This window comes from Theropithecus gelada, chromosome 4, assembly GCF_003255815.1.
Source record: "Theropithecus gelada isolate Dixy chromosome 4, Tgel_1.0, whole genome shotgun sequence".
Taxonomy (NCBI): domain Eukaryota; kingdom Metazoa; phylum Chordata; class Mammalia; order Primates; family Cercopithecidae; genus Theropithecus; species Theropithecus gelada.
In genome coordinates, this window is record NC_037671.1 from 57,940,439 (window position 1) to 57,965,191 (window position 24,753).

The 24,753-nt window shown below is 35.6% G+C and overlaps 1 protein-coding gene across 4 annotated transcripts in view; it reads right to left on the reverse strand.

The window, feature by feature from the left end:
• Positions 1-24,753, reverse strand: part of BMP5 (bone morphogenetic protein 5) — a 123,150-nt gene that overhangs the window by 39,508 nt on the left and 58,889 nt on the right. For all 4 annotated transcript variants that reach the window (XM_025382694.1, XM_025382693.1, XM_025382696.1 and 1 more), the window contains one exon: positions 423-571. In XM_025382694.1, the coding sequence (XP_025238479.1) occupies positions 423-571 (149 nt within the window). The remainder of the gene's footprint in view (positions 1-422; positions 572-24,753) is intronic.

A 24,753-nucleotide genomic window follows, 5' to 3' on the forward strand; every position in this document is an offset into this window, starting at 1 on the left:
AGTGTTTGAACTTTGCGTGATCAAAGGGCAACAAAGTTCTGAATATATTGGCCTAGGCTTTCTGAGTCTTCTGAGCAAAGATCGATATCACTTTATATATATCTTTCTTTTGGTATTGTTGTATTAGAGTAGTGCTACTTAACTTACATATACAGGTCTTCAACACTAGACTAAAAATCCCTGGAGAGCAGTAGCAGTACCTACATCTTCTTTACCTCCCACCCCAGAGCCTGACCATAAATGTACTGGATAAATGTGCTCTAAATTGATTAACTAACTAATATAGTTTTGCACTACGCTATGTAATGTGCTGTCTTGGACATCATAAACATAAAACATATATTGGTTACATCACATAAAAAACAATAACACTCAATGTGTCAAACAAGCTTCACAAAAAATATATAAAATTCAGTGCTTACCATCCCCTGTTTCTGCACAGAGCTGTAAGCCCAAATTGTTCTGTGGATTAATCACCCAATGATTGCTGGTCACAGTGATATCAAAGACAAGCCAACCCACATCTAAAGCTTGGGCCTTTCTTGTGTCTAACAAGAACAGATCTGCATCCCTAAAAAGAAAAAGAACAACAAAAAAAGTTAAAGGTTTAAATGAAGATCACTATTTCCTAGACTTAAGTGAAAACATTACAAAAGCAGTCTGTAAAATAACACGAGTTAAAGAACAAGTAGAACAAGTGACTCAAATGATGAGTAATAAGACACAAAACCCTTTGTTACTAGGCTCCCAACCAAACCTGATACAGATTAGTAATCTCTATCTGAAAGTAATTTCCATTTTCCTGCTTTTCACTGGCCTTTATAAACTGACTTAGTGCTCTTAATTTGATCTCTGGTCATCAGTGTTCCTGGTAACCACCATCTGTAAGTAGTCCTCAAAACAAAGGATTAAACTGAATAGAGACAAATGAAAGTAGCTGTTCCAGTTTGTATGAATGTGAATTCTCAAATGAATGGAACACAGGCAGGATGTAATGTAATCATCTGTTTTAGAAAGAGTTTTCTAATAGTTTTTCTATTTTTATTATATAATTATTTTATGGATACCAAACACCAAGATAGGATTACAGAGTGCACCACTGGTTTAAGGGATAAATCCCATGAGTTGAATGGTACAATCTATGAGAACTTTTGTTAATATCTTCTGCAAGCTTAAGTCCCCTTGGGACAGTAATGGCTATGAATATGAACTTATGTACTTTAGAATAATCTGCACAGTGTTACTGTTATTAACATTTATACTTGTATTTTTGAATCTTAATTTTAGCACTATATTTACAAATGTATAAACATTTGTTGAATTATAATGAATAATTTATTATTCTCTTACTACAGGCAGTCTCTGAGCTAAAATTATCTATTTGTGACATTTAATCTTTAAAACAGCTCCTTCGTATTGATAAAATTCAGGCTCAAATAGGTTAACTGTAAAACACTGTATCTCCCTCAAGGTAGAGTAGAAATAACACCCTTATGCATTTTATGACCTTTGATATTGTATTGAATCTATTTAAGAGCATATTATTTATATAGAAAACAACAGAGCTATTCATAATAAGCCACGTTAAATACTATTTTACTGCATTTTCTGTCTGTATACATCATAGAAGTCACTTTAAGGGTGGCTTACAAAATGTGAAAACACATACATCATAGAAGTCACTTTAAGGGTGGCTTACAAAATGTGAAAATACATTTTTAATAAATCATACTTTTTAAAGAAAAATACTCTAAAATTAAAATTGAACTGTTTTAACAAAAATGAAGTTAAAAAAAGTGTCAGTATCTTAGAAACTACATCTTTGTTTCCTAACTAGATTTGTACTTTTTTTCTATTAATCTAGAGAAATTCAAGTAAATGTAATATGATAATGAAATCATCTAAATAATCTAATGTTTTATCATCTTTTCACAATTACAGTCATAGTGTTTACCAAAGGAAGGTCTGAAACACTTTTTTCATATAGGACTCAGTTTTAGATACTGCAGATATGTGACAAGCATGTCGTACAAAGCAATAAAATGATTCCTTTAGTTCTCACTAGAATGTGTACAACCCTTTATAGTCCCAGTGTGATAGCATGTCAGTTAAATTCTTCCTCTTCCTCCTAAATTGAAAAATCCTCCAAATAAGCAGATAAGAAAATAAGAATTATCTTAAAGTTTTGAGATATTTGGTAAATATCTCTGAGACCTTAATCTTGGAATTAACTCATTTACACTGTTCACTTCTTAAACAGGAGCAGTCACCCTGTACCTTGGGAAATACTTGAGTGCTACACTGATTTCAGGTCTGCTTTCATTTGAAGTATGGCAAACATGTCCTAATCAATTCTGCAAGGCTCATAATGTCATCCCTTGGCATAATATTAATAAAAACATTGAAAACAAAAAAGAACAAGGAGGTAAATTTTCAGAAACAAAATTAACAAATTTCTTTTGGTGGTCCTTTCAATGATATTTTCTATTATTTTTAAATTGTGCTATCTCTTCAGGAAAAGAAAAAATTCCCCAAACTCTCCATGTTCAAATCCCAAAACTTTCCAGCATGTCTATGAAGGAAACAGTTCCAGTTTTAATGTATATATTTAGAAAAAGCATCACGTATGTCCTAAATATCTAAATTTCAGTGATGCAAACTGCAAATTAATTGAAAAGTAAATCTAGCAAGATGATGGTATGGTCTAAAAAGAGTCACATATTTCTAGTTCACCTCTGAAAAGTTATGAAAGTTCAATTGATTTCATAAGTGCAGTTTTCTATTAATGGTCAAAACTATCTTACTTGTGACTGACAATTTCTTTAATTTCTCCCTTACATATATGAAGCTCTTCTGCATTACCTATAGACAACAGAATATGCTTGACAAGAATCAAGACTATGACTAATAAACACAGCAGTAATAATTCTGTAATTTTTACTCATACAGCCCCTTTCATAGCAGTTTCTTGAAAACAAGTTCCCCCTAACCCCATTCTGTAAAATGTTAGAGGGGATTTCTTTTGAAGTATAAAATTTCTCCACTAAAATATGGCACTTATACTGCCGGGAATAGTAAAATATCCTAAGTATTTCCCATGAACAGTATAAAATAAACTTGTTAAAGTTGCCTGCCTCACCAGTTTTACTTGACTTTTTTAAAGAGCTTCTTACAATATCCAATAAAAGAACATTTTAAATAGTAATGCATTTAAGAACAGTGCAATAGACAGAATACATGTATATAGAAAAAACATATTTATTTGTAGCAAAAATAATTCCATAAATCCTTTAAGGTGCAGTTACAATACTTAAAATTAAAGCCTACATTGTAGCAAAGAAAAAGCCCATTTACATGAATGTACATAAGCAAATATTTCAGAATGGTGTTTGTGATTGTTTTCTAAGGCTGTTATAACAAAATACCAGGCTAGAGTTTGCAATTGATTTTCTCCCATTTCTGGAGGCTAGAATTCCAAAATCAAGGTGTCAGCAGGGTCGGTTCTTTCTGAAACCGGAGGAAAAGATCTATTCCAGGCTCTCTCCTTGGCTCATAGATTGTTGTCTTCTCATCATCCCTTGTATCCCTTGATTGTATCCCTTCTCATCATCTTTCCTCTTATGCATGTCTTTGTGTCTAAATTTCCTCTTTTCATAAGGACACCAGTCATATTGGGTTAGGATTCATTCTACTGACCTCACTTTAGGTCAACTGCCTTTGCAAAGACCCTATGTCCAAATAAGGTCACATGCTGAGTTACTGGAGGCTAGGATTTCAGCATATGGGGGAGAGGGCACAATTCAACCCATAACACTAATACTAATACATAACACTAATAAAGTGGGTTTTAAGGCAGGGATGTAAATATTCCTGGAGGTGAACAGTCTGTCTGTATTGACAACATAGCACTTACCAAGATTGAGAGGTTTTCAAAAACAAATATGTGAAAGTAAATTTATATTAATAGAAATCATCATGACTAAAATTTGCATTTTTCTTTTTCAGGTAAAATTTCATCGTTCATCTTGAGTATGATATAGATCAGTATAATAACTTCCTATATAGTGAATAAAGTCATGTCATTGTTAAACACAAAGTCATGTTTAACAGATGAAGTTAGATTTGTAGTATCAGATAAACTTATCAGATATGAAATATTTAGGAATATTAAGTTTAGCTACTCAAAAGTGAATAATGTATAATATATACATACATTTATAGTCAATACAAATACATTTGAGCAGGTCTGACTCATCATGACCAGAAGTTTAAACATGTCTAGTTAAACATGGGCTATTGGTGTGTTTATGTATATTTACTTGCATGAGTGCCTTTTATTTTAGTGAAAGAAGAAAGAGTTTTGCAAACATACCTTGAGAATCTTAAAATACTGGAAGGACACTACACTAAAGACTAAGCAGCAGGAACCAAAATTCAGCAGAATTTAAGTTACTACCATTAGCATAACTCAACCGAAAATGCTAATTGGTGGAATGAGAAAATTGAAGCTATGTGGCTAAGAAATATTAATATTTATCATCTTTTTATCAATATCAATGTAGTGCTATAAAGATTTGGAGATCAGACAGATCTTGAACAATTAAGGAATTCCTCAGCCTCAGTTTCCCTGTATATTAAAAATGGTATGATAATCCATGCCTGAAAAGGTTTAATCATGACAAAGTCCAATACTTTGAATATCTATCTGGTTAAGAGGTAAATTATATTTAAATCTGCAATCTTTTATAGGGTCTGCCATAATCTTAAATCTTTTACACTTAAATCTGCAATCTTTTATAGGGTCTGCCATAATACAAATGTCTCTAAATTGCTGCATTTTGACCTGTGAGGTTTGGGAAAGTATTATTTAGGGAAGCACATTACCTTCAAATGACCTCAATCAGTGTTAATTTGGTATTTACAAGAAGGGGGGAGAAGAAAAAGAGAGGAGCAGAAGGAGGAGAAAAGGAGACGGAGGAGGCAAAAAAGGCATAAAAAAATTAGAAAGTATTTCTGGGAGTGTTGTTTCAAAAATTCAACTATTGACTGTCTTTACAACTTTACCTGTGGAGGCCAAAGCAACTCCATCTTGAAAGCTGATCCACTCTATTGGCTTCTGATTAACTTCTGTTCTGGGAAGGCTTCTAATATTTTCTGTTTATCTATTTTCCTTGTGTAAGAGCAGGTACTTACCACAAATTCTGCCTTTAGGTCAAACAACCTTTATGATATCATGCTTCAATTGTCCTGCAGTTCACTTCTGAACCATCCCTTCTCCCCTGTGACATATAAGCCCAAGTTCTGGGGGTAATGGTGTGGGAATCCACCATCTCAACTTGCTGCTGCCCAAGACACAGACATGGCTTCTGTTTCTAAGTCCCTGTTAAATATTTCTTCCAAGGAAACTGGTTTTGTCAGCCTCTCTCTTCAGCCTGTCAGATTCCTGGGACTTTGGGGTAGGTTTGCACACACCTCCCCACAGTGAAACTTCACCTTTTTAAAAAGCACTTTAGAAAGCACTTTACAAAGCAAAGTACCCTTTCCTTACATAAGAATAGAGTCAGAGATTGCATTGTGGATGTAACATTTATCCAGTTAAATAAATGCTAAAAAGCAAAGAACAACACACACACACACCCTGTGGATTCCTGCACTTTTGATAGCATAGTATTTCCAATGACATTATCATATACAAATACACAAAAAAATTCTACTTTTCAAACAACATAGATGAAGCTGCAGATGACATACTTATTAACACTGTGATATATGATTAAAAATATGATTCTAGTGATAAAGACATAATGTCAAAGATGCATGAGACAAGTCTGAAGAAAAAGTCATCATATATGTTTTGAGAGTGAAACAAGGAATACTATATTAATAATTTCATATAACGTGAATTAAAATATGTATGCAAAATATTAAACTATTATAGTCTTGTCTAAGTGTATTCATTATCTACCTATGTTTACACAAAAATTCAAGCATATAAACATTCCACTTCTTCCTATAATTTGTTTGATTTTACTTGAGTAAAGGGAATATCATTTTATATTGTCATATCATGATAATGTGTTCTCCTTATAATTAGACATATAAGGGATGTGAACAGGCCTAGTAGCACACCAGGCATGTAGTATTGGAAATGTTAACGTCCTCTATTTTCTAGTCAGCTGAATAAATGGAGCACAGAAAAAAAAATTGACCAAGAATGTTTGATGTGAAATCAGTGCATCTGGGATTTTAACTCTGAAAGTAACCAAAATAAATCACAGAATATTAGAACTGAGTAAGATAGAAATTACTTAGCCAAACTATTTTTTCATAATGAAATTTAAAGAGAAATCAAATAATTTTCCATGTTCACTTAGCCAATAGGGGAACCAGAACCTGGTTTTCCACTTTCAGAACACTTTCTCTTACAAAATATTAGCTCCCTTTACTCCCAAACCATAACTCACTTGCTTTCCTTATCTTGAAGAAAAGCATTGATATATGGACTGGACCACTAAAAGATTGATCTGAGCCAAGTCTAAAATAAGATGGGTAGAAACAGCTAAGAAGTGACTTTGGCTGTCATTTCACAAATCTATCTATCTATTAATTCATTTATTCACTTTTTCAATTTAATATATTTTCACACTCCGTGGTGGTTTTATATTATATCAATTCAACTAAGCTGGAACTACAGTGTATGGTTTGGGATTAGGATTGGCTACAAAGGAAATTTGGGTAACATTTAGAAGGTGGCAGTGAAGCAATAGCCATATTTATACTTAGAAGACTACCGTGTGATCAAGTGTTACTGCAACTTAGACATACTGTGGAGATCTGCTGGTTCATCTTATTGGTGTTGGGTGTACAGCTCCTTCAGATCCCACTAATATTTCTTATTTAGTTCCTCTGAATCTAGGGCAAGGCATCCACTTCTAAAAGGAAGGCCTTGGTGGCTAGAAAGTCAACTGCATTATTGAAGTTGGAGACCTGGAGGTAGGTTCCACCTTGTCCTCATGGGTTCCAGATTATCTTCACAGGTTCTGTTTTGTCCTTGTTTCCCGCAGTGCATCTTTCCTTTCTGACTCTCTGACCTGTGAACCTTAAGCCCAGCTTCAGAGGCAGAGCAACAGACTTAAATAGACTGGTTAGCTCTAGGAATGCCTAAGGTCAAATCTCTACCATAAATCCTTGCAGAAGCACTTCCCAGGGTGATAGATCTCCACTTTGTGCTTGGCTAATTACACTGGAACACTTACTTCAGTACTGGAAGGGCACTACTTTGTTGTGTCTGGAAAGGGTGCTCTGGACATGAATCTGCTTTGTCCATGATGCTTCTCCCCAAAATTAACACACATGAACTTCCAGAATGCCTTATTCACTTATTCATGGAATTCCATATTGCATCGCTTCTGATAAAAAAAACAATGGGCTCATGTTTATGGAAGTCACCAGTCTTCCCATGCTGCCCATCAAAAGGATAGTCTTTGGAAGACTCAGTTATGCCACCAGTTGAGTACCAATATTTTACAAGAATGAACTGATATCCTTCAGGGAAGCTTTATATGATCTAAATCAGTAACTAATATAGCTAGGATGACTGTTTCTCTCATAGCCGGATGTCTCATAGGTGGAAATGGAAGTGGTTCCTCTCAACTCACTATACATGATTCAACTAGCAAAATCTGTGCTTCTGACTCCCAAGACATTGGGCTATGTTGGTCCAGAGCTCTTAGTTCCCAATGGTACAATGCTAACTCTAGGGTCTGGAGCAATGGTTCTATTAAACTGGAACTTGAAACAGCTACCTGGCCACTTTGACTCCTCATGCCAGTGAATCAAGAAGCCAGTAAGAGGTTACTATACCATGTGAATTAATTATTCTAAATATCAAAGGGAAATTGGACTACTACTACCACAATATGGGTAATGAGGAGTATGCATTGAGTACAAGAGATCACCTGGAACATCACTTAGTACTCCCTTGTCATATGACAAAAGTCAATGGAAAATCACGGTTCATTGCAGGCATTATTGCTAATGGCCCAGACACTTCAACAATAAATGTGTGATTTACCTACTAGGTAAGGAAAAGTGACCAGTCATGGTGCTTGTCAAAATAAACAGAAAATTGATTGCATAGTAAAAGAAGGAAATTATAAATACTAACTGCAACCACTGACGAGCTGCAGAAATGAGTATTGTAATATTATGGTATTTCTTCCTTATTTTGAAATTAATATATTTGTTTTTTGTATTAAATATATGTGTATCTTTGCCAGTACTTTTAACAGCAAAAACCACAAGTACTTTTGCACCTACCTAATATATATTAAACAATTCTTTTTTTCCCCTTTTCTTCCCTATCTACCTCCCATCTAAGTAGTGTTGATAGTAGCTAATCACATATTTCAGCATTGAAGTTACAATACTTCAAAGGGGGAGCATGGCTCAGCTAGAAAAGGAATGAACAACATCCAAAGATGGATTAAAAGGCAGAATTACTTTGCTATTACATTTTTTATAAGTTATGAATGGTGCTGGGTGCAGTGGCTCACGCCTGTAATCCCAGCACTTTGGGAGGCCGAGGTGAGTCGATTACCCGAGGTCAGGAGTTCAAGACCAGCCTGGCTAACATGGCAAACCGTGTCTCCACTAAAAATGCAAAAATTAGCTGGGGATAGTGACAGGCACCTGTAATCCCAGCTACTTGGGAGGCTGAGGCAGGAGAATCGCTTGAACCCAGGAGGCAGAGGTTGCAGTGAACTGAGATCGCGCCGTTGCAATCCAGCCTATGTGAAAAAAGCGAAACCCCCCCCAAAAAAAAAAAAAAAAAAAAAGGAAGTTATGAATGGTTATAAAAGATGTATATTAGTGCCAAATTGACAAGGATGGACTGTTGTGGCTATGTACATTGTCATATTACCTAAATAGAGGTGACAAATCCCAGAATTCCCTCAGGAATTTGCTTGGGGCTGCTTTGAAGGTAGCCATCAGAGAAATCTGAACAGGAGTTGGGTAGTGGAACGAAAGCAGCACCGAAGTTTATGATTGGATAATTGGTAAACTGCCAGGCTTTTCTGCTGCTCGCATACATTGTCACTGATCTGCTAGCTCACCTTACTGATGGGAGCACCTGGGCTCTTTTAGCTTCCACTGAATAACAGCTCCATCAGCTTCTCCAAATTCTGGCCCACAATTCCTTCTGCAAGATCACCTCCTTCAGCTTCTCTACATCCTAAGCAAAGGAGTTTGTGGAATTCATGGTGAAGCATACCAATCTCCCCTGCAGGCCACGCACATCATTAAAGTTAGAACTCCAAAGGCATGAGAAAGACATGGGTTCCAATTTGTCTCTGGGACTCCAGCATATCCTGGAAAGTTCTAGTTTTCCTTGTTCTCTCCAATTCTGTATCTGTTTTTCTTCCCAGCTGCCTATGGGAAGCAAACTTTAGACCCATCACAAGATGGAGAAGCAACAGCCTTACATGAACTATTTAACCAGGTCCCATGATTGCAGAAAGTCAAATCCCTATAATAAATCTCTTATTCCTTATGACTCACAATGATTTTATTTATCTTATCAATCACTATATAGCTTACTCCCTGTTATGGGTTAAATTGTGTCTTTCAAAAACATATGTTGAAGTACTAGTCCCTCGTACTTGTGAATGTGATCTTATTTGGAAATATCTCTTACAAATGTAATCAAAGTTAATATGAGGTAAGCCATATTGCAATACAATCTCCTTATAAGAAGAAGAGAGACACAAAGATAGAGAAACACAGAAGGAGGAGGGCCACATGAAGATAGAGGAGGAGATTGGATTTACAGTATCTTCACACAGCCAAGGAACTTCTGGGGCTACCAGAAGCTGAAAAAGGCAAGGAAGCATCATCCTCTAGAGGTTTTGGAGGGTGCATGGCCTTACCAATACCTTGATTTGAGAAACCTAGCCTTCAGAACTGTAAGAAAACAACTTCCTGTTGTATTAAGCCATCATAATTTTCAGTCATCTGTTATGGCAATTCTAGGAAACTAATATATTCCCCTGGTTAGGATATTTCACATATTAAATAGGGAATGATCAACAATATCAAATACTGAGGAGAATAAGAAGACAGACAAAGTATCCATAAGATCTGGTAAGGAGAGGCTGTTGGTAGATGACTAGTTGAGTGGAGTTATGAAAATCAAATTACAGTGCATTGAGGGGTGAATTAAATACGAGAAAGAGAAGGAATTAAAAGTAAAGTTTTATATCTGTGAATATGGTTATGATGTGGATAGGACAATTAGCGTGGAATTTGGGGGAATAGGTGCAAACAGTCATGTAAAAGAATTTTTAATGTGAGAATCATGAGGCTACTTATAGGATGCATTTAAGTTTGTATGTGGAAGATAGAATATCTCACACTATTTCAGTGTAAGAAGAGATGTATGTAGACAGTGCAGAAAATCTTCTGGAATCAGCAAATGCATATTTACCTTTCTACAACATTATCCTTAGAGTTCAAATGCAAACTTTCATTATAAATGAAATTGCCTCTTAGCAAGAGTCATTGTTGTAAACTAATATGCACTGGGGTGGGATGCCCATTCATCTTTTGCTGAAATCTTATCAAGAGTACTATATTATAGACACATGACAAAAATATTTGCTTGTTTTAAAAATATAATTGAACATTTCTCATTGGTATCATGTGCCAATAAGCTGTAAGACTCATAGATACTTGATTTTATTTATTTATTTATTTTACTTTATGTTCTGGGACACAAGTGCATAACATATAGGTTTGTTACATAGGTATACATGTGCCATGGTAGTTTGCTGCACCTATCAACCCGTCATCATAGTTTTAAGCCCCACATGATTAGCTATTTGTTCTTATGCTCTCCCTTCCCTTGACCAGATCCATCCATGTCCCTGCAAAGGACATGATCTCATTCCTTTTCATGACTGTATAGTATTCCATGGTGTGTATGTAGCACATTTTATTTAACCAGTCTATCATTGATGGGCATTTGGGTTAGTTCCATGTCTTTGCTTTATAGTAGAATGACTTATAGTCCCTTGGGTATATATCCAGTAATGGGATTGCAGGGTCAGGTGGTATACCTGGTTCTAGATCCTTGAGGAATCGCCACATTGTCTTCCACAATGGTTGAACTAATTTACATTCCCACCAACAGTGTAAAAGTGTTCCTATTTCTTCACATCCTTGCCAGCATCTATTGTTTCTTGACTTTTTAATAATCACCATTCTGACTTGTGTGAGATGGTAGCTCATCGTGGTTTTGATTTGCATTTCTCTAATGATCAGTGATGTTGAGCTTTTTTTCATATGTTTGTTGGCTGCATAAATATCTTCTTTTGACAAGTGTCTATTCATATCCTTTGCCCACTTTTTGATGGTTTTTTTTTCTTGTAAACTTGTTTAAGTTCCTTGTAGATTCTGGGTATCAGACCGTCGTCAGATGAGTAGAATACAAACATTTCCCCTCTTCTGTAGGTTGTCTGTTAACTCTGATGGTAGTTTCTTTTGCTGTGCAGAAGCTCTCTAGTTTAATTAGATCCCATTTATTAATTTTGGCTTCTGTTGCAATTGCTTTTGGCATTTTCATCATAAAGTATTTGCCCACACCTATGTCCTGAATGGTGTTGCCTAGGTTTTCTTCTAGGATTTTTACGATTTTTACAATGCCTAGGTTTTTAGGGTTTTACATTTAAGTCTTTAGTCCATCTTGAGTTAATGTTTGTATAAGGTGTAAGGAAGGGGTCCAGTTTCAACTTTCTGCATATGGCTAGCCAGTTTTCCCAACACCATTTATTAAATAGGGAATCCTTTCCCCATTGCTTGTTTTTGTACAGTTTGTTGATGATCAGATGGTTGTAAATGTGTGGTGTTATTTCTGAGGTCTCTGTTCTGTTTCATTGGTCTATCTGTCTGTTTTGGTACCAGTACCATGCTGTTTTGGTTACTGTATCCTTGATGTATAGTTTGAAGTTAGGTAGCATGATGCATCCAGCTTTGTTTTTTTGCTTGGCTATACAGGCTCCTTTTTGATTCCATATGAAATTTAAAGTAGTTTTTTCTAGTTCTGTGAAGAATATCAATGGTAGTTTGATGGGAATAGCACCGAATCTATAAGTTACTTTGGGCAGTATGGCCATTTTCATGATACTGATTCTTCCTATCCACAAGAATAGAATGTTTTTCCATTTGTTTGGTGTGTTCTGTCTTATTTCCTTGAGTAGTCATTTGTAGTTTTGCTTGAAGAGGTCCTTCACAACCCTTGTTAGTTGTATTCCTAGGTATTTTGCTCTATTTGTAGCAATTGTGAATGGGAGTTCATTCATGATTTGGCTCTCTGCTTGTCTATTGTTGGTGTATAGAAATGCTTGTGATTTGATTTTTGCACATTGATTTTCTATTCTGAGACTTTGCGGAAGCTGCTTATCAGCTTAAGGAGTTTGGGGGCTGAGACGATGGGTTTTCTAAATGTAGAATCATGCCATCTGCTAACAGAGACAATTTGACTTCCTCTCTTCCTATTTGAATACCCTTTATTTCTTTCTCTTGACTGATTGCCCTGGCCAGAACTTCCAATACTATGTTGAATAGGAGTGGTGATAGGGGGCATCCTTGTCTTGTGTCGGTTTTTAAAGGGAATGCTTCCAGCTTTTGCCCATTCAGTATGATATTGTCTGTGGGTTTGTCATAAATAGCTCTTATTATTTTCAGATATTTTTCATCGATACCTAGTTTGAGAGTTTTTAACATGAAGGGATGTTGAACTTTATCAAAGGCCTGCATCTATTGAGATGCCCATGTGATTTTTGTCATTGGTTCTGTTTATGTGATGGATTACATTTATTGATTTGTGTATGCTGAACCAGCCTTGCATCCCAGGGATGAAGCCAACTTGATCGTGGTGGATAAGCTTTTTGATGTGCTGCTGGATTCGGTTTGCCAGTATTTTATTGAGGATTTTCACATCGATGTTCATCAGGGATATTGGCCTGAAGTTTTCTTTTTTGTTGTGTCTCTGGCAGGTTTTGGTATCAGAATGATGCTGGCCTCATAAAATGAGTTAGGGAGGAGTCCTTCCTTATTAATTGTTTGAAATAGTATCTAAAGGAATGGTACCAGCTCCTCTTTGTACCTCTGGTAGAATTTGGCTGTGAATCCATCAGGTCCTGTTTATTTGTATGTATGTATGTATGTATGTATTTATTTATTTATTTTTTGGTTGGTAGGCTATTTATCACTGGCTCAATTTCAGAACTTGTTATTGGTCTATTCAAGGATTCGACTTCTTCCTGGTTAAGTCTTGAGAGGGTGTATGTGTCTAGGAATTTATCCATTTCTTCTAGATTTTACAGTTTATTTGCATAGAGGTGTTTATAGTATTTTCTGATGGTGGTTTGTATTTCTTTGGTCCAGTGGTGATATCCTCTTTATCATTTTTTATTGTGTCTATTTGAGTCCTCTTTTTTCTTCTTTGTCTAGCTAATTGTCTATCTAGTTTGTTAATTTTTTGAATAAACCAGATCCTGGATTCATTGATTTTTTGAAGGGTTTTTCGTGTCTCCCTCTCCTTCATTTCTGCTCTGATCTTAGTTACTTTTTGTATTCTGCTAGTTTTTTGGATTTGTTTGCTCTTGCTTCTCTAGCTCTTTTAAATTTGATATTAGGGTGTCAATGTGAGATCTTTCTAGCTTTCTGACATAGGCATTCAGTGCTATAAATTTCTTTCAACACTGCTTCAGCTGTGTTCCCCAAGATTCTGATACATTGTCTGTTTTTTTCTCAATGATTTCAAGGAATTTCTTGAATTCTGCCTTAATTTCATTATTTACCTAGGAGACATTCAGGAGAAGGTTGTTCAATTTCCATGTAGTTGTATGGTTTTGAGTGAGTTTCTTAATCCTGAGTTCTAATTTGATTGCACTGTGTTCTGAGAGACTGTTTATGATTTCAGGTTTTTTTTGCATTTGCTGCTGAGGAGTGTTTTACTTCCAATTATGTGGTTGATTTTAGAATAAGTGCCATGTGGCACTGAGAAGAATGTATATTCTGTTGACTTAGTGTGGAGAGTTCTATAAATGTCTATTTGGTCCACTTGATCCAGAGCTGAGTTTAAGTTCTGAATATCCTTGTTAATTTTCTGACTTGCTGATCTGCCTAATATTGACAGTGGGGTCACTATTATTGTGTGGGAGTCTAAGTCTCTTTGTAGGTCTCTAAGAACTTGTTTTATAAATTGGAATGCTCCTGTATTGGGTGTATATATATTTAGGATAGTTAACTCTTCTTGTTGAATTGATTCCTTTACCATTATGTAATACCGTCCTTTGTCTTTTGTTATCTTTGTTGGTTCAAAATCTGTTTTGTCAGAGACTAGGTTTGCAATCCTTGCATTTTTTTTTCTTTCCATTTGCTTGGTAAATTTTCCTCCATCCCTTTATTTTGAGCTTATGTGTGTCTTTGCACATAAGATGGGTCTCCTGAATACAGCACACCAATGGGTCTTGACTCTTTATCCAATTTGCCAGTCTGTGTCTTTTAATTGGGGCATTTAAACCATTTACATTTAAGGTTAATATTGTTATGTGTGAATTTGATACTGCCATCATGATGCTATCTGGTTATTTTGCACACTAGTTGATGCAGTTTCTTCATAGTGTCATTGGTCTTTATATTTTGGATTGTTTTTGCAGTAGCCAGTACCAGTTTCTCCTTTCCATATTTAGTGCTTCCTTCATGAGGCAGGCCTGGTGATGATGAAATGCCTCAGCATTTGCTTGTCCCCTGACTTATGAAGCTTAGTTTGGTTTGACATGAAATTCTGGGTTGAATATTATTTTCTTTAAGAATGTTGAATATTGGCCCCCACTCTCTTCTAGGTTGTAGGGTTTCTACTGAAAGGTTCACTGTTAGTCTGATGGGCTTCCCTTTGTAGGTTACCTGGCCTTTCTCTGGCTGTCCTTACCATTTATTCCTCTGTTTCAACCTTGGCAATTCTGATTATTATGTCTTGGGGTCGATCTTTTCATGGTGTATCTTAGTGGTGGTCTCTGTATTTCCTGAATTTGAATGTTGGCCTGTCTTGCTAGGTTGAGGAAGTTCTGGATAATATCCTGAAGTGTGTTTTCCAACTTAGTTCCATTCTCCCCATCTCTTTCAGGTACTCCAATCAGTCCTAGGTTTGGTCTTTTTACATAGTCTCCTATTTCTCAGAGGTTTTGTTCATTCATTTTCATTCTTTTTTCTCTAATCTTGTTTGCATGCCTTATTTCAGCAATATGGTCTTTGAACTCTGATATCCTTCCTTTCGCTTGGTTAATTTGTCTAACGATACTTGTATGTGCTTCATGAAGTTCTTGTGCTGTGTTTTTTAGTTCCATCAGGTCCTTTATGTTTCTCTCTAAACTGGTTATTCTAGTTAGCAGCTCCTGTAACCTTTTATCAAGGTTCTTAACCTCTTTGCATTGGGTTACAACATGCTCCTTTAGCTCAGTGGTGTTTGTTACTAGCCACCTTCTTCTGAAGCCTACTTCCGTCAATTTGTCCATCTCATCCTCCGTCCAGTTCTGCACCCTTGCTGGAAAGGCACTGCAATCATTTGGAGGTGAAGAGGCACTCTGGCCTTTGGGTTTTCAGTGATTTTTGGTTGCTTATTTCTCATCTTCATGAATTTGTCTAGTATCGATATTTGAGGCTTCTAACCTTTTGATAGGGTTCTTGTGGGGACTTTTTTTGTTGTTGATGCTATTGTAGCTTTCTGTTCATTTGTTTTTCTTGTAATGGTCAGGTCCCTCTTCTATGGGGCTGCTGTGGTTTGCTGGGAGTTCACTTCAGGCCCTATTTATCTGGTTCACTCCATCACCCACTGGAGATGTCACTCAAAGAGGCTAGAAAATAGCAAAGATGGGTGCCTGCTCCTTCTTCTGGAACTTCTGACCTCAAGGGGCACCGATATGATGCCAGTAGGAACACTCCTATATAGGGTGTCTGACGATCCCTGTTGGAGGGTTTCACCCAGTTGGGTGGCACAGGGAGCAGGACCAGTTTAACAAAGCACTTTGACTGTCCCTTGATGGAGGAGGTGTACTTCGCTGCAGGGGACCCACTCATCTGGGCTGCCTGGTTTCCTCAGAACTAGCAGGAGGAAAGACTAAGTCTGCTGGTCTTCGGAGACTGTGACAACCCCTCCCACTAGGGGCTCAGGCCCAGGGAGATCAGAGTTCTGTCCCTGAGCACCTGGTTGGAGTTTTAGAAGCTCCTGCAGGAAGGCCCTTCCCAGTGAGGAGGGATGGGTCAAGGTGAGGCCTGAAGAGGCACTCTGTCCGCAGTATGTCACAGCCAATGTGTTGGGCTATGAGGGATACTTCTTGACCAAACCATCCAGCCTCCCTGGGTCCAGCCAAGGAAAAACACAACCTGGAGCTATAGACATGGCTGCTGCCCTTCTCCTGCCCTGGTAGGTTAATGTGTTAGGCAGTTATCCGTCCCGGTGTTGGCTCTCACCCTCCCCCAAGGAGTTCAAATGGCTTAGACAGCAGTCAGCCACAGCTGTGGTTCTGGTCACTCTTCCCTCCGTGAGCTCAGCAGGCTTAAGTGGATTCTAGCTTACTGACTGTTGACAACCTGCGCAGTTCCATGGTTGGGACCCTAGGCACTGGTGGCGTGGGTTCACGCGTGGGATCTTCCAATCTGTGGGTTGCACAGTTCCGTGGAAAAAGCATGTTTTCCCAGGCTGGATAGCACGCTCACTCACTGCCTCCCTTGGCTGGGGGGCGGCAGCCCCTCTGCTCCATGAGGCCCTCAGGTGGACCATTGCACCACATTTCTCTTCCTTCCTCTCCATGGGTCATGCCAGCTGCCTAGTTGGTTCTGATGACAGAACCTGGATACCTCAGTTGCTGGTGTAGGATTCACACGCTGTTATCATTCTTCTCAGTGGGAGCCTCCTATGGCTACTGCTTCTAGTCAACCATCTTGACGCGCCCCACAGATACTTTAAAGAGCCACACTATCCATGTACCTTCATGAATCCAGGAACCGTGATCATAGATGGAATTGGTGCCTGCTTAATTTCAACACTGACTTGCTATACTCAGGCTTTGCTTAATATTAGAAAAAAATAATTATGTTCTTTAAAGTCACCTTTCTAAAGTTATCTTTCTTCTTCTTTAAATGAAGATTAAAAGAAGATTAAATGAATATTCTCTAAATGAAAATTAATTTCTACCTCATAAATCTATTGCAAGGATAAAAGAATACACAAATAAAAATGATATACAAATTACTGTAATTGCTACTTTCTTAACAAAATATTTGCATCCAACTCATTATAGTCAGAAGTGATTTGTACAATTACTAATGTAAAAGTTATTTAACAACCTGTACTTATAAACTTTGGAAATAGGAATTTATTCATTTTCTGTAACTTTAGGAACATTTTTAATACATAATCCATAAAAAAAACTTCACCCCTCAGTTCTGTTGGAGAAAAAAATGGGTTCAAAACTTATCAAAAAGAAGGAAAATCATTAATATAATCAAGAAGAAGAGATAAGAAAAGAAATATTAACCCTGGCTGTGGTTTCAATTATTTGAATATATGTATATGTGTGTATGCATGCATATATTATATCCATATATATATGGAGAGAGAGAGAGAAAAAGGTTAAGGTTATCCTTAACCAAGAGGATAACCACATGGTTTTTTTTATACACAAAGAGGAAAAAAAAGGAGAAACCAATAGGATAGCCACTCTACTATCTAATCATGAAGCACTTATACCTGGTCCAGAAAAGCTTTAAGAAATTATCTAGAAGCTATACAGACAAATTTTAGAGGAAAGGATGCCACACTACTTTATTTTCATCACAGTGACATCTCCACTTTTCCCAAAGCTTCTATTATTATAACTATTTCACTTCCTTCCATTTCCTTTTTTCCTTGAATAGCTTATTAAGTCCAGTAAAAATATAATGATGGCCACCCAAAGAGAAAGCATACATCTCTCTCTGGGTATTTGTCATAAATACCATCATATTATTCAAGAGACTACAAATTAATGGTAAATTCTAGAGTTTATATAAAGGTTCAAAGGTTCTCTCATGAGCAGCTTTTAGCTTATATGGACTAGAATTTGAATTGGGTCTGATGTTTTCAAATGGTAAATCGCTTTTTTCCCCCAAAATAAATGTGGAATTATACAATTATATAAATCTTACTAATCATTAATTTTCAGAATATCTGATTCCATGCTGCATTTAAAAGGTACAGATGAAAACTGGTAAAATAGTAATATTAGATGCAACTGAATGAAAAGCATGGCAGAAATGAAAAAAAAAAGTTGGATTGTCACTAAGAAAATTCAATCACATTTCACTGAGCAGAATTTTTTTAATTACCAAGACATTTTTAATATTTAGCAGATTTCCTGGCATTACATCATCCCCTGTTTTTCCCCTGCAGAGAAATTTAAACATGTGCTACCAGGTATACACCCAGGAGGTCCCCTCATTCAACAAACAAAAAAGACATGAGACTATTACACAGACAGTCCAACCGTTTTTTATGCAGTGAATGAGCAATGTACCCAGTACAAACTCCTAAGAGCTCTTTCATCTTATGAATCTTATGATCCAAAATATTACATAGTCAAAGCAAAATTCACTGATATATTAGTTTATGGCACAAACTATTTCCACTTTAGGTTTATATCTTAAATCTCCAAATGGAGCAAGATTTCTCAACCTTGGTACTAAGGACATTTTGGATCGAACCACTCTTTATGAGGTAGAGGAGCTGTCCTGTCCATTTTAGAAGGTTTAGCAGCATTCCTATCCACATTACTACCCCAGCATATCTACTCACTAAATACTAGTAACAATACACACACATACCTGTCCCCTACCAATTGTGGATGACAAAAAAAGTGTTTCCATACGTTGCTAAATGTCTCCTAGGGACCAAAATCACCCCAGGTAAGAACCTCTAAAATAGAGCATGATCCCTGCACACTGAAGATACTCAAGCTATGCTTGAGTACCGTTCTAGACACTTTAGAGACAACATCATCTCCCATCTGAGTGTCCTGCTCTGGCACGCTGCTCTCAAGAACCCAGCAAATCTTCCTGAGTGGAAAATGCCAGAGTACCTTCTGAAGTATGTCCACAGAAGAATCACAAATCTTAGAGAAGAAGGAGGCGGGGGGAGATGATGTAAATATGAAGCTGACTGTGAACTGGAATGATGACAGCTTAACTAAATATATCCAAGTACTGAAGGTGGCTAATGACATTGAGCAGGCTAGCTTAAAATGTTTTCACAATGGAGTACAGAAATTTATATTCACAGCAGAGCATTAGAAAAAGGTTGATTTTACATAGCACATTTTCCTTAGGGAATACATAAATATATATATCTGTGAAAAAATTAATTCAAGTAAAGCACTTAGCACAGTGCCAGACACATGGTGAGTGTCCATTAAATGCATAAGTACTGGCTGCTATTCTTATTAGTAGTAACACTGGCATTGATCATTTTATTGTATTAATTTAATTCATTATACACTTAAACATTTTAGTGCTTAGGAACATTTCTTCTGGGATACACCTCTGTTCGTTCTCTCTCTCTCTCTTTCTCTTTCTCTTCGCCCCCCTTCCTCCCTCCCTCTTTCTCTCTCTCTCTCCCTATTCTTTCCCTATTTGTTGTTTTGCCTGTAGAAAATTCCTACTCTTCTTGAAAAGTTCAATTCAAAAGTGAACTTCTCTCAGAGGCTTTCCCTAAGGTCCCTTACTCTTCCAAGTAAAAAATTAACTTTCTCTTCATTTCTATTTCCACAACACTTAGTGCATATTTACATCATCGTTCTTAGCACATTTGTATTATAGTTATTAAAATCTGTGTGTGGCAGCCCCACCACAGTCCCTGGCCTCCAGGCTATGAGCTTTTGAGGCCTTATTTACTCGGCCTTATGTCCTCTGTGCTTGCCACATGGTAGGCGCTCAACAAAAGCACGCCAAACTCAGCTGAATTATCTGGAAAATTCAATCATGTGGAAACCTCATTTCACAATAATGCCAGATATATGAGGTGTGACTGAAGAGCAATGCCTTCTATATAGAATTTGGGGCTGTCAGCCTTATATGAAAAGATTAAATAAGTGAAATGATGCAAAATGTGTTAAGTTTTTACCAAGTAAAATATAGATTTGGATAAATATCAGAACACTCCTTTAAATTACACACATTTAAATATGAGTAGGGATAAATTGGGAAGGTGAGAGAAATGGTAGGAATAAAATATATAATTTTAAGAGCTATACATCTCACTAAGATAAATAAATAAGAAAAGAGGTGACATAATGGATCTGCCATATTTTAAATTTGAATGCATAACACTGTCAAGTAATTCACAGACTAGATGGTTAATAGGTCAGACTGTGTCTTGAATATAAAACATATCCATAAAACATCAGTCAAAATTACTGTACAGATCTCCCTCACCCAGCCACTCCTAGGCAGTACCTTAGGGAAAGGAAACTTTACATATGTGAAAACATATGCATTGTCAAATAAATTACATTAAAGAGTACCATCTGCCCTGACTTTTCAATTGTTTGAGTTTAATTGAAAATATGCAGTAGATAAAATCCACAACTTTGACACAGAAGTTTTGAGAGGTGACTCTGGTTTAAAAATAGCCAGAGGTACTAGTTCCTTTTTCTACTTCCATTTTAGTTCTTTAAGAAGTATATGAAGCCACAAACAATCAATACTTCAAAGAATTAATAGGATTTTAAAATTACTTTTCAAATTGAAATTCTTTACATTTTAACCGTGATCACGTGATGTGTAAATAAAGTATTTTTAATACAATACTCTTCTAGAGAATTAAAGTCAAAGTTCCAAAGTAGTGGTAAATTTTTTTCACAAAATATTTACTCTTCTCAGAGAATCCTCAGAGAATTAAAGTCAAAGTTCCAAAGTAGTGGTAAATTTTTTCAAAAAATAAAAAAGATACTATTTATTTTCATTTCCTATGGGAAAAAATACCTTCCATAGCTAAAGAAAAATGAGAGCAACTAATTTTTAAATCATAAGTGTTTTTTGTTTTGCTTTGTTTTGATATTTTACTCTCTACCTGGCAGAAGTTGGGAATGCTATTTTGTAAAGATGTGTGTAGCATAAAATTATTTCATTACCTTTTTTCTTTCAACTATAATTATTCACATTTCTGTTTATACAAATAATGTTCATCATAAAAATTTAAGAAAACACTGAAAGTGATGAAGAATTAAAATGTAAATTACCCACATCCTGCAATGAATATTCGATGGGTTCCTTCAATCTGTTTTGTATATAAATGTATTTAAAATAGTATAATAATGTAGATAATAATGTTTCTTGGTTTTAGTCAATTAACATTATTATTTGAGTATTTTTCAGCGTTAGTAGTTTTCAAAAATGTAATTTGTATTTGCTCTGTACTATTCTTCCAAAAATTATACCTTAACTTTTTTCTTGTTTAATTATGTTCAATTTGTGAATTGTAAACAATAATACAGCAATAAACACTTTTAAATGAATCTTTGTCTACATCTGTCTATATCTGCAATGTTCCTGTAAGATAAATTCATAAATAAGAGCTCTCTCATCCCACACTACCCTATCCCCATATTTCTTCAAGTGTATTTCAAAGAGTTTTACTATTTATCTAAAACTTGCGTTTTTAGCTATTAAGTTCACAGAAAGTTTCAATGATATTGCTATTAAAGTGGGTGGCATTTATTATTACACTCCAAAACCTACCTATTTATTTTGCATATATTAAATTATGTAATAACATCAATTATTTATTAAAGACACCTAGAACATTTTTACTTAATCTTTACAAAAAGATAGGTGTCAGAAAACAGTACCAACTGTTATTATAATAAAAACCAATTTTTCCCATTATGTATATAGTTCTGTAAACTAAAATAGACACTCACATGAAGTTATATGAAAATATATTGACCAATGTATTTATTATCAACTATGGTCTTTGCATTGGGATATGCATTAGCCCTTCCCACATCATCTGAAATTATTTTTTTGATCTGAAATATTTTTCCTTTGTTTTTTATTTTTTCAGATTTGTAAACTAAGACTCCAAGAAATACAGACATTTCCCTATTTGGGAATTTCAAAGTCTATGCTCTTATGGCACTATATTATTATTTTCTATGGTGACTTTGAAGTCCTTCATAGAAACCTGAAATATTCTATAAGACATATTGCTATTTCTATATGTTCTTTCCCTTAAACATTTTCTTTGGAAGAAAAGGCGGAGTACAAAAAGTGAATCCTGCATCTACAGGTAATAACAAGGCACAGGATTGCATTTTCTTACAATGCAGAATAATGAACTCCTGACAGTGAACAAATGCTTGTTTTAAAATTAAAAAAGTGTTTTGCTAGAGATTGTCCTACCTTATCAACAGTATATAAAAGTGAAATATGGCCAGGTGCAGTGGCTCACACCTGTAATCCCAACATTTTGGGAGGTTGAGGCAGGGGGATCACTTGAGGTCAGGAGTTCAAGACCACTGGCCTGATCAACATGGTGAAACCCCCTCTATACTAAAAACACAAAAATTAGCCAGCCGTGGTGGTGGGTGCCGGTAGTCCCAGCTACTCGGGAAGCTGAGGTGGGAGAATTGCTTGAACCCGGGAGGCAGAGGTTGCAATGGGCCAAGATAGTGCCATTGCCCTCCAGTTTGGCAACAAGAGCAAAACTCCGTCTCAAAAAAAAAAAAAAAAAAAAAAAAAAAAAAATTGAAATATGAAGTATGAGTTTGAGTGTGAATATTTCAGGATTGAAATAATTAGTAAAAAAATCAAAATACATTAGCAAAAACAAATATCATAGAAGACAATAAATATACCATAACCCTAGAAGATAAAGTAACAATCATAATTCAGTAACACTATTCAATAGATGTTCAAAAATGTGAACTTGGTAGAACGGAATTAAGATTGAAATGAATTTTTAAAATACTATTTGGTAAATTAAATAGAAACCTATCCAATCCATATCATTCCAGAGTTTCAAATGGCAATGGAAGAGAATGCCAGGCAAAGATATACATGCACTTTAGATTTTACAAATTAAGTCAAAGGAATTAGGAAAAATATCAGTGAAATCCTAATTCTGAGAGTAGATTTAAACACGTTACAATAAAGTCTTAGCCAAAGTATACCAAAGAATACTGAAAGAATATGTAGCTATAGTAGCAGAAACATTAAGAGTAATATTTTTTAAATTAGGTATAATTAGAAAAATACCAGAGGTGCAAGATAAACAAACGTCTCATTTTTTTAAAGAGAATTAAAATTTCCCAAAACTATAAAGTCAGGTGAACTAAGCATCAATATCCATAAATATTCCAAAATGGACTGCTAATAAAAATAAGCACGAGTTTATTTAGAAATAAACTATAAATTATTAATAGACTCTTAGTTCTTCATTTTTATCATTTTTGTCATGTGTTAAATTATACCATTCACATCCTTAGAAAATAGAAAGGTAAAAGTAAGCTCAAAGGGAGCTTCATTACATGACATTCAGAAATATACTGAGCAGACGGAACAGTGGGCATACAGAAAAGATAGGAATTTTAATTGTGATCAATGTAAAATTCTGCAATTAGACACAACTAATAAATATATTCTAGAAGATGGAAAGCTGATATGCCAATCATTCCCGAAAAAAATACTTAGGATATAGATAACCAACTACAAACTCAACATACATAAAAATATATATAACTGACCGAAAATAAACATAATTCAAACATTTTAGGATATGTATATGGAAGTAGTATTCCAATTTTGAGTAATAATGATGTCAAAGCATTGAATCATGTTGAGGAAAATGGTAGTGCTGAGGATAAAAATAAATGACTTATCCTTATCTCTTCTTTAAAAAACTCATAATCCAAGTGTGAAAACAGACATAGAAAAAGATAACTATAATAAAACAATTTGTTAGTTTTAGCAATATTATTAACTAACATTCAGAATATTATTTTCAACTCTTCTCACTAATTTTGAAAGATATTATTATTATTTAACATAAAAATAACCTATTATAGTATTCACCATATATGCCTGGCCCTATGAGAAAATAATACTAACATCTTAATTTTATAAATGAAACCATTGGATTGAGATTTTTTAACATAACTTATCCACAGACAAATAGCTAGTCAGCGTTAAAGTCGAGAAACAAATGTAGGTATTTCTGCCTTGAAATTACTGCTGTTAAAAATAACAATGCATATCAGTTGGTATGTATTAAAGTGAGTTCTGCTGAACTAGTGTTCCACAGGATATTAGTAAGTACTACACACCCAATGAATCCATAGCCAGATAACTTTGAGGAAGACTAGCTAAAATAAAATTGATAGGGCATGTGCACGTGTGTGTGTGTGTGTGTGTGTGTGTGTGTGTGGTCACTGTAAAGCCTTTTTAAGACTTTAATATTCTGATATGCATTGTGAATCTCTTAGAGGATAGTCTAACAGGAAGGCTTTACCAATATACGTGACTTCAGAAGCTTTTCAATTTTTTTCTTCATTGAGTATTGCAAGGCACTATTGCGAATTTCTGCCAAACTGGAAGACCAAGACAAATCAAACATCAAGAACTACAAATAGTCAACAAGGAGAGAACAGGGCCTTACAG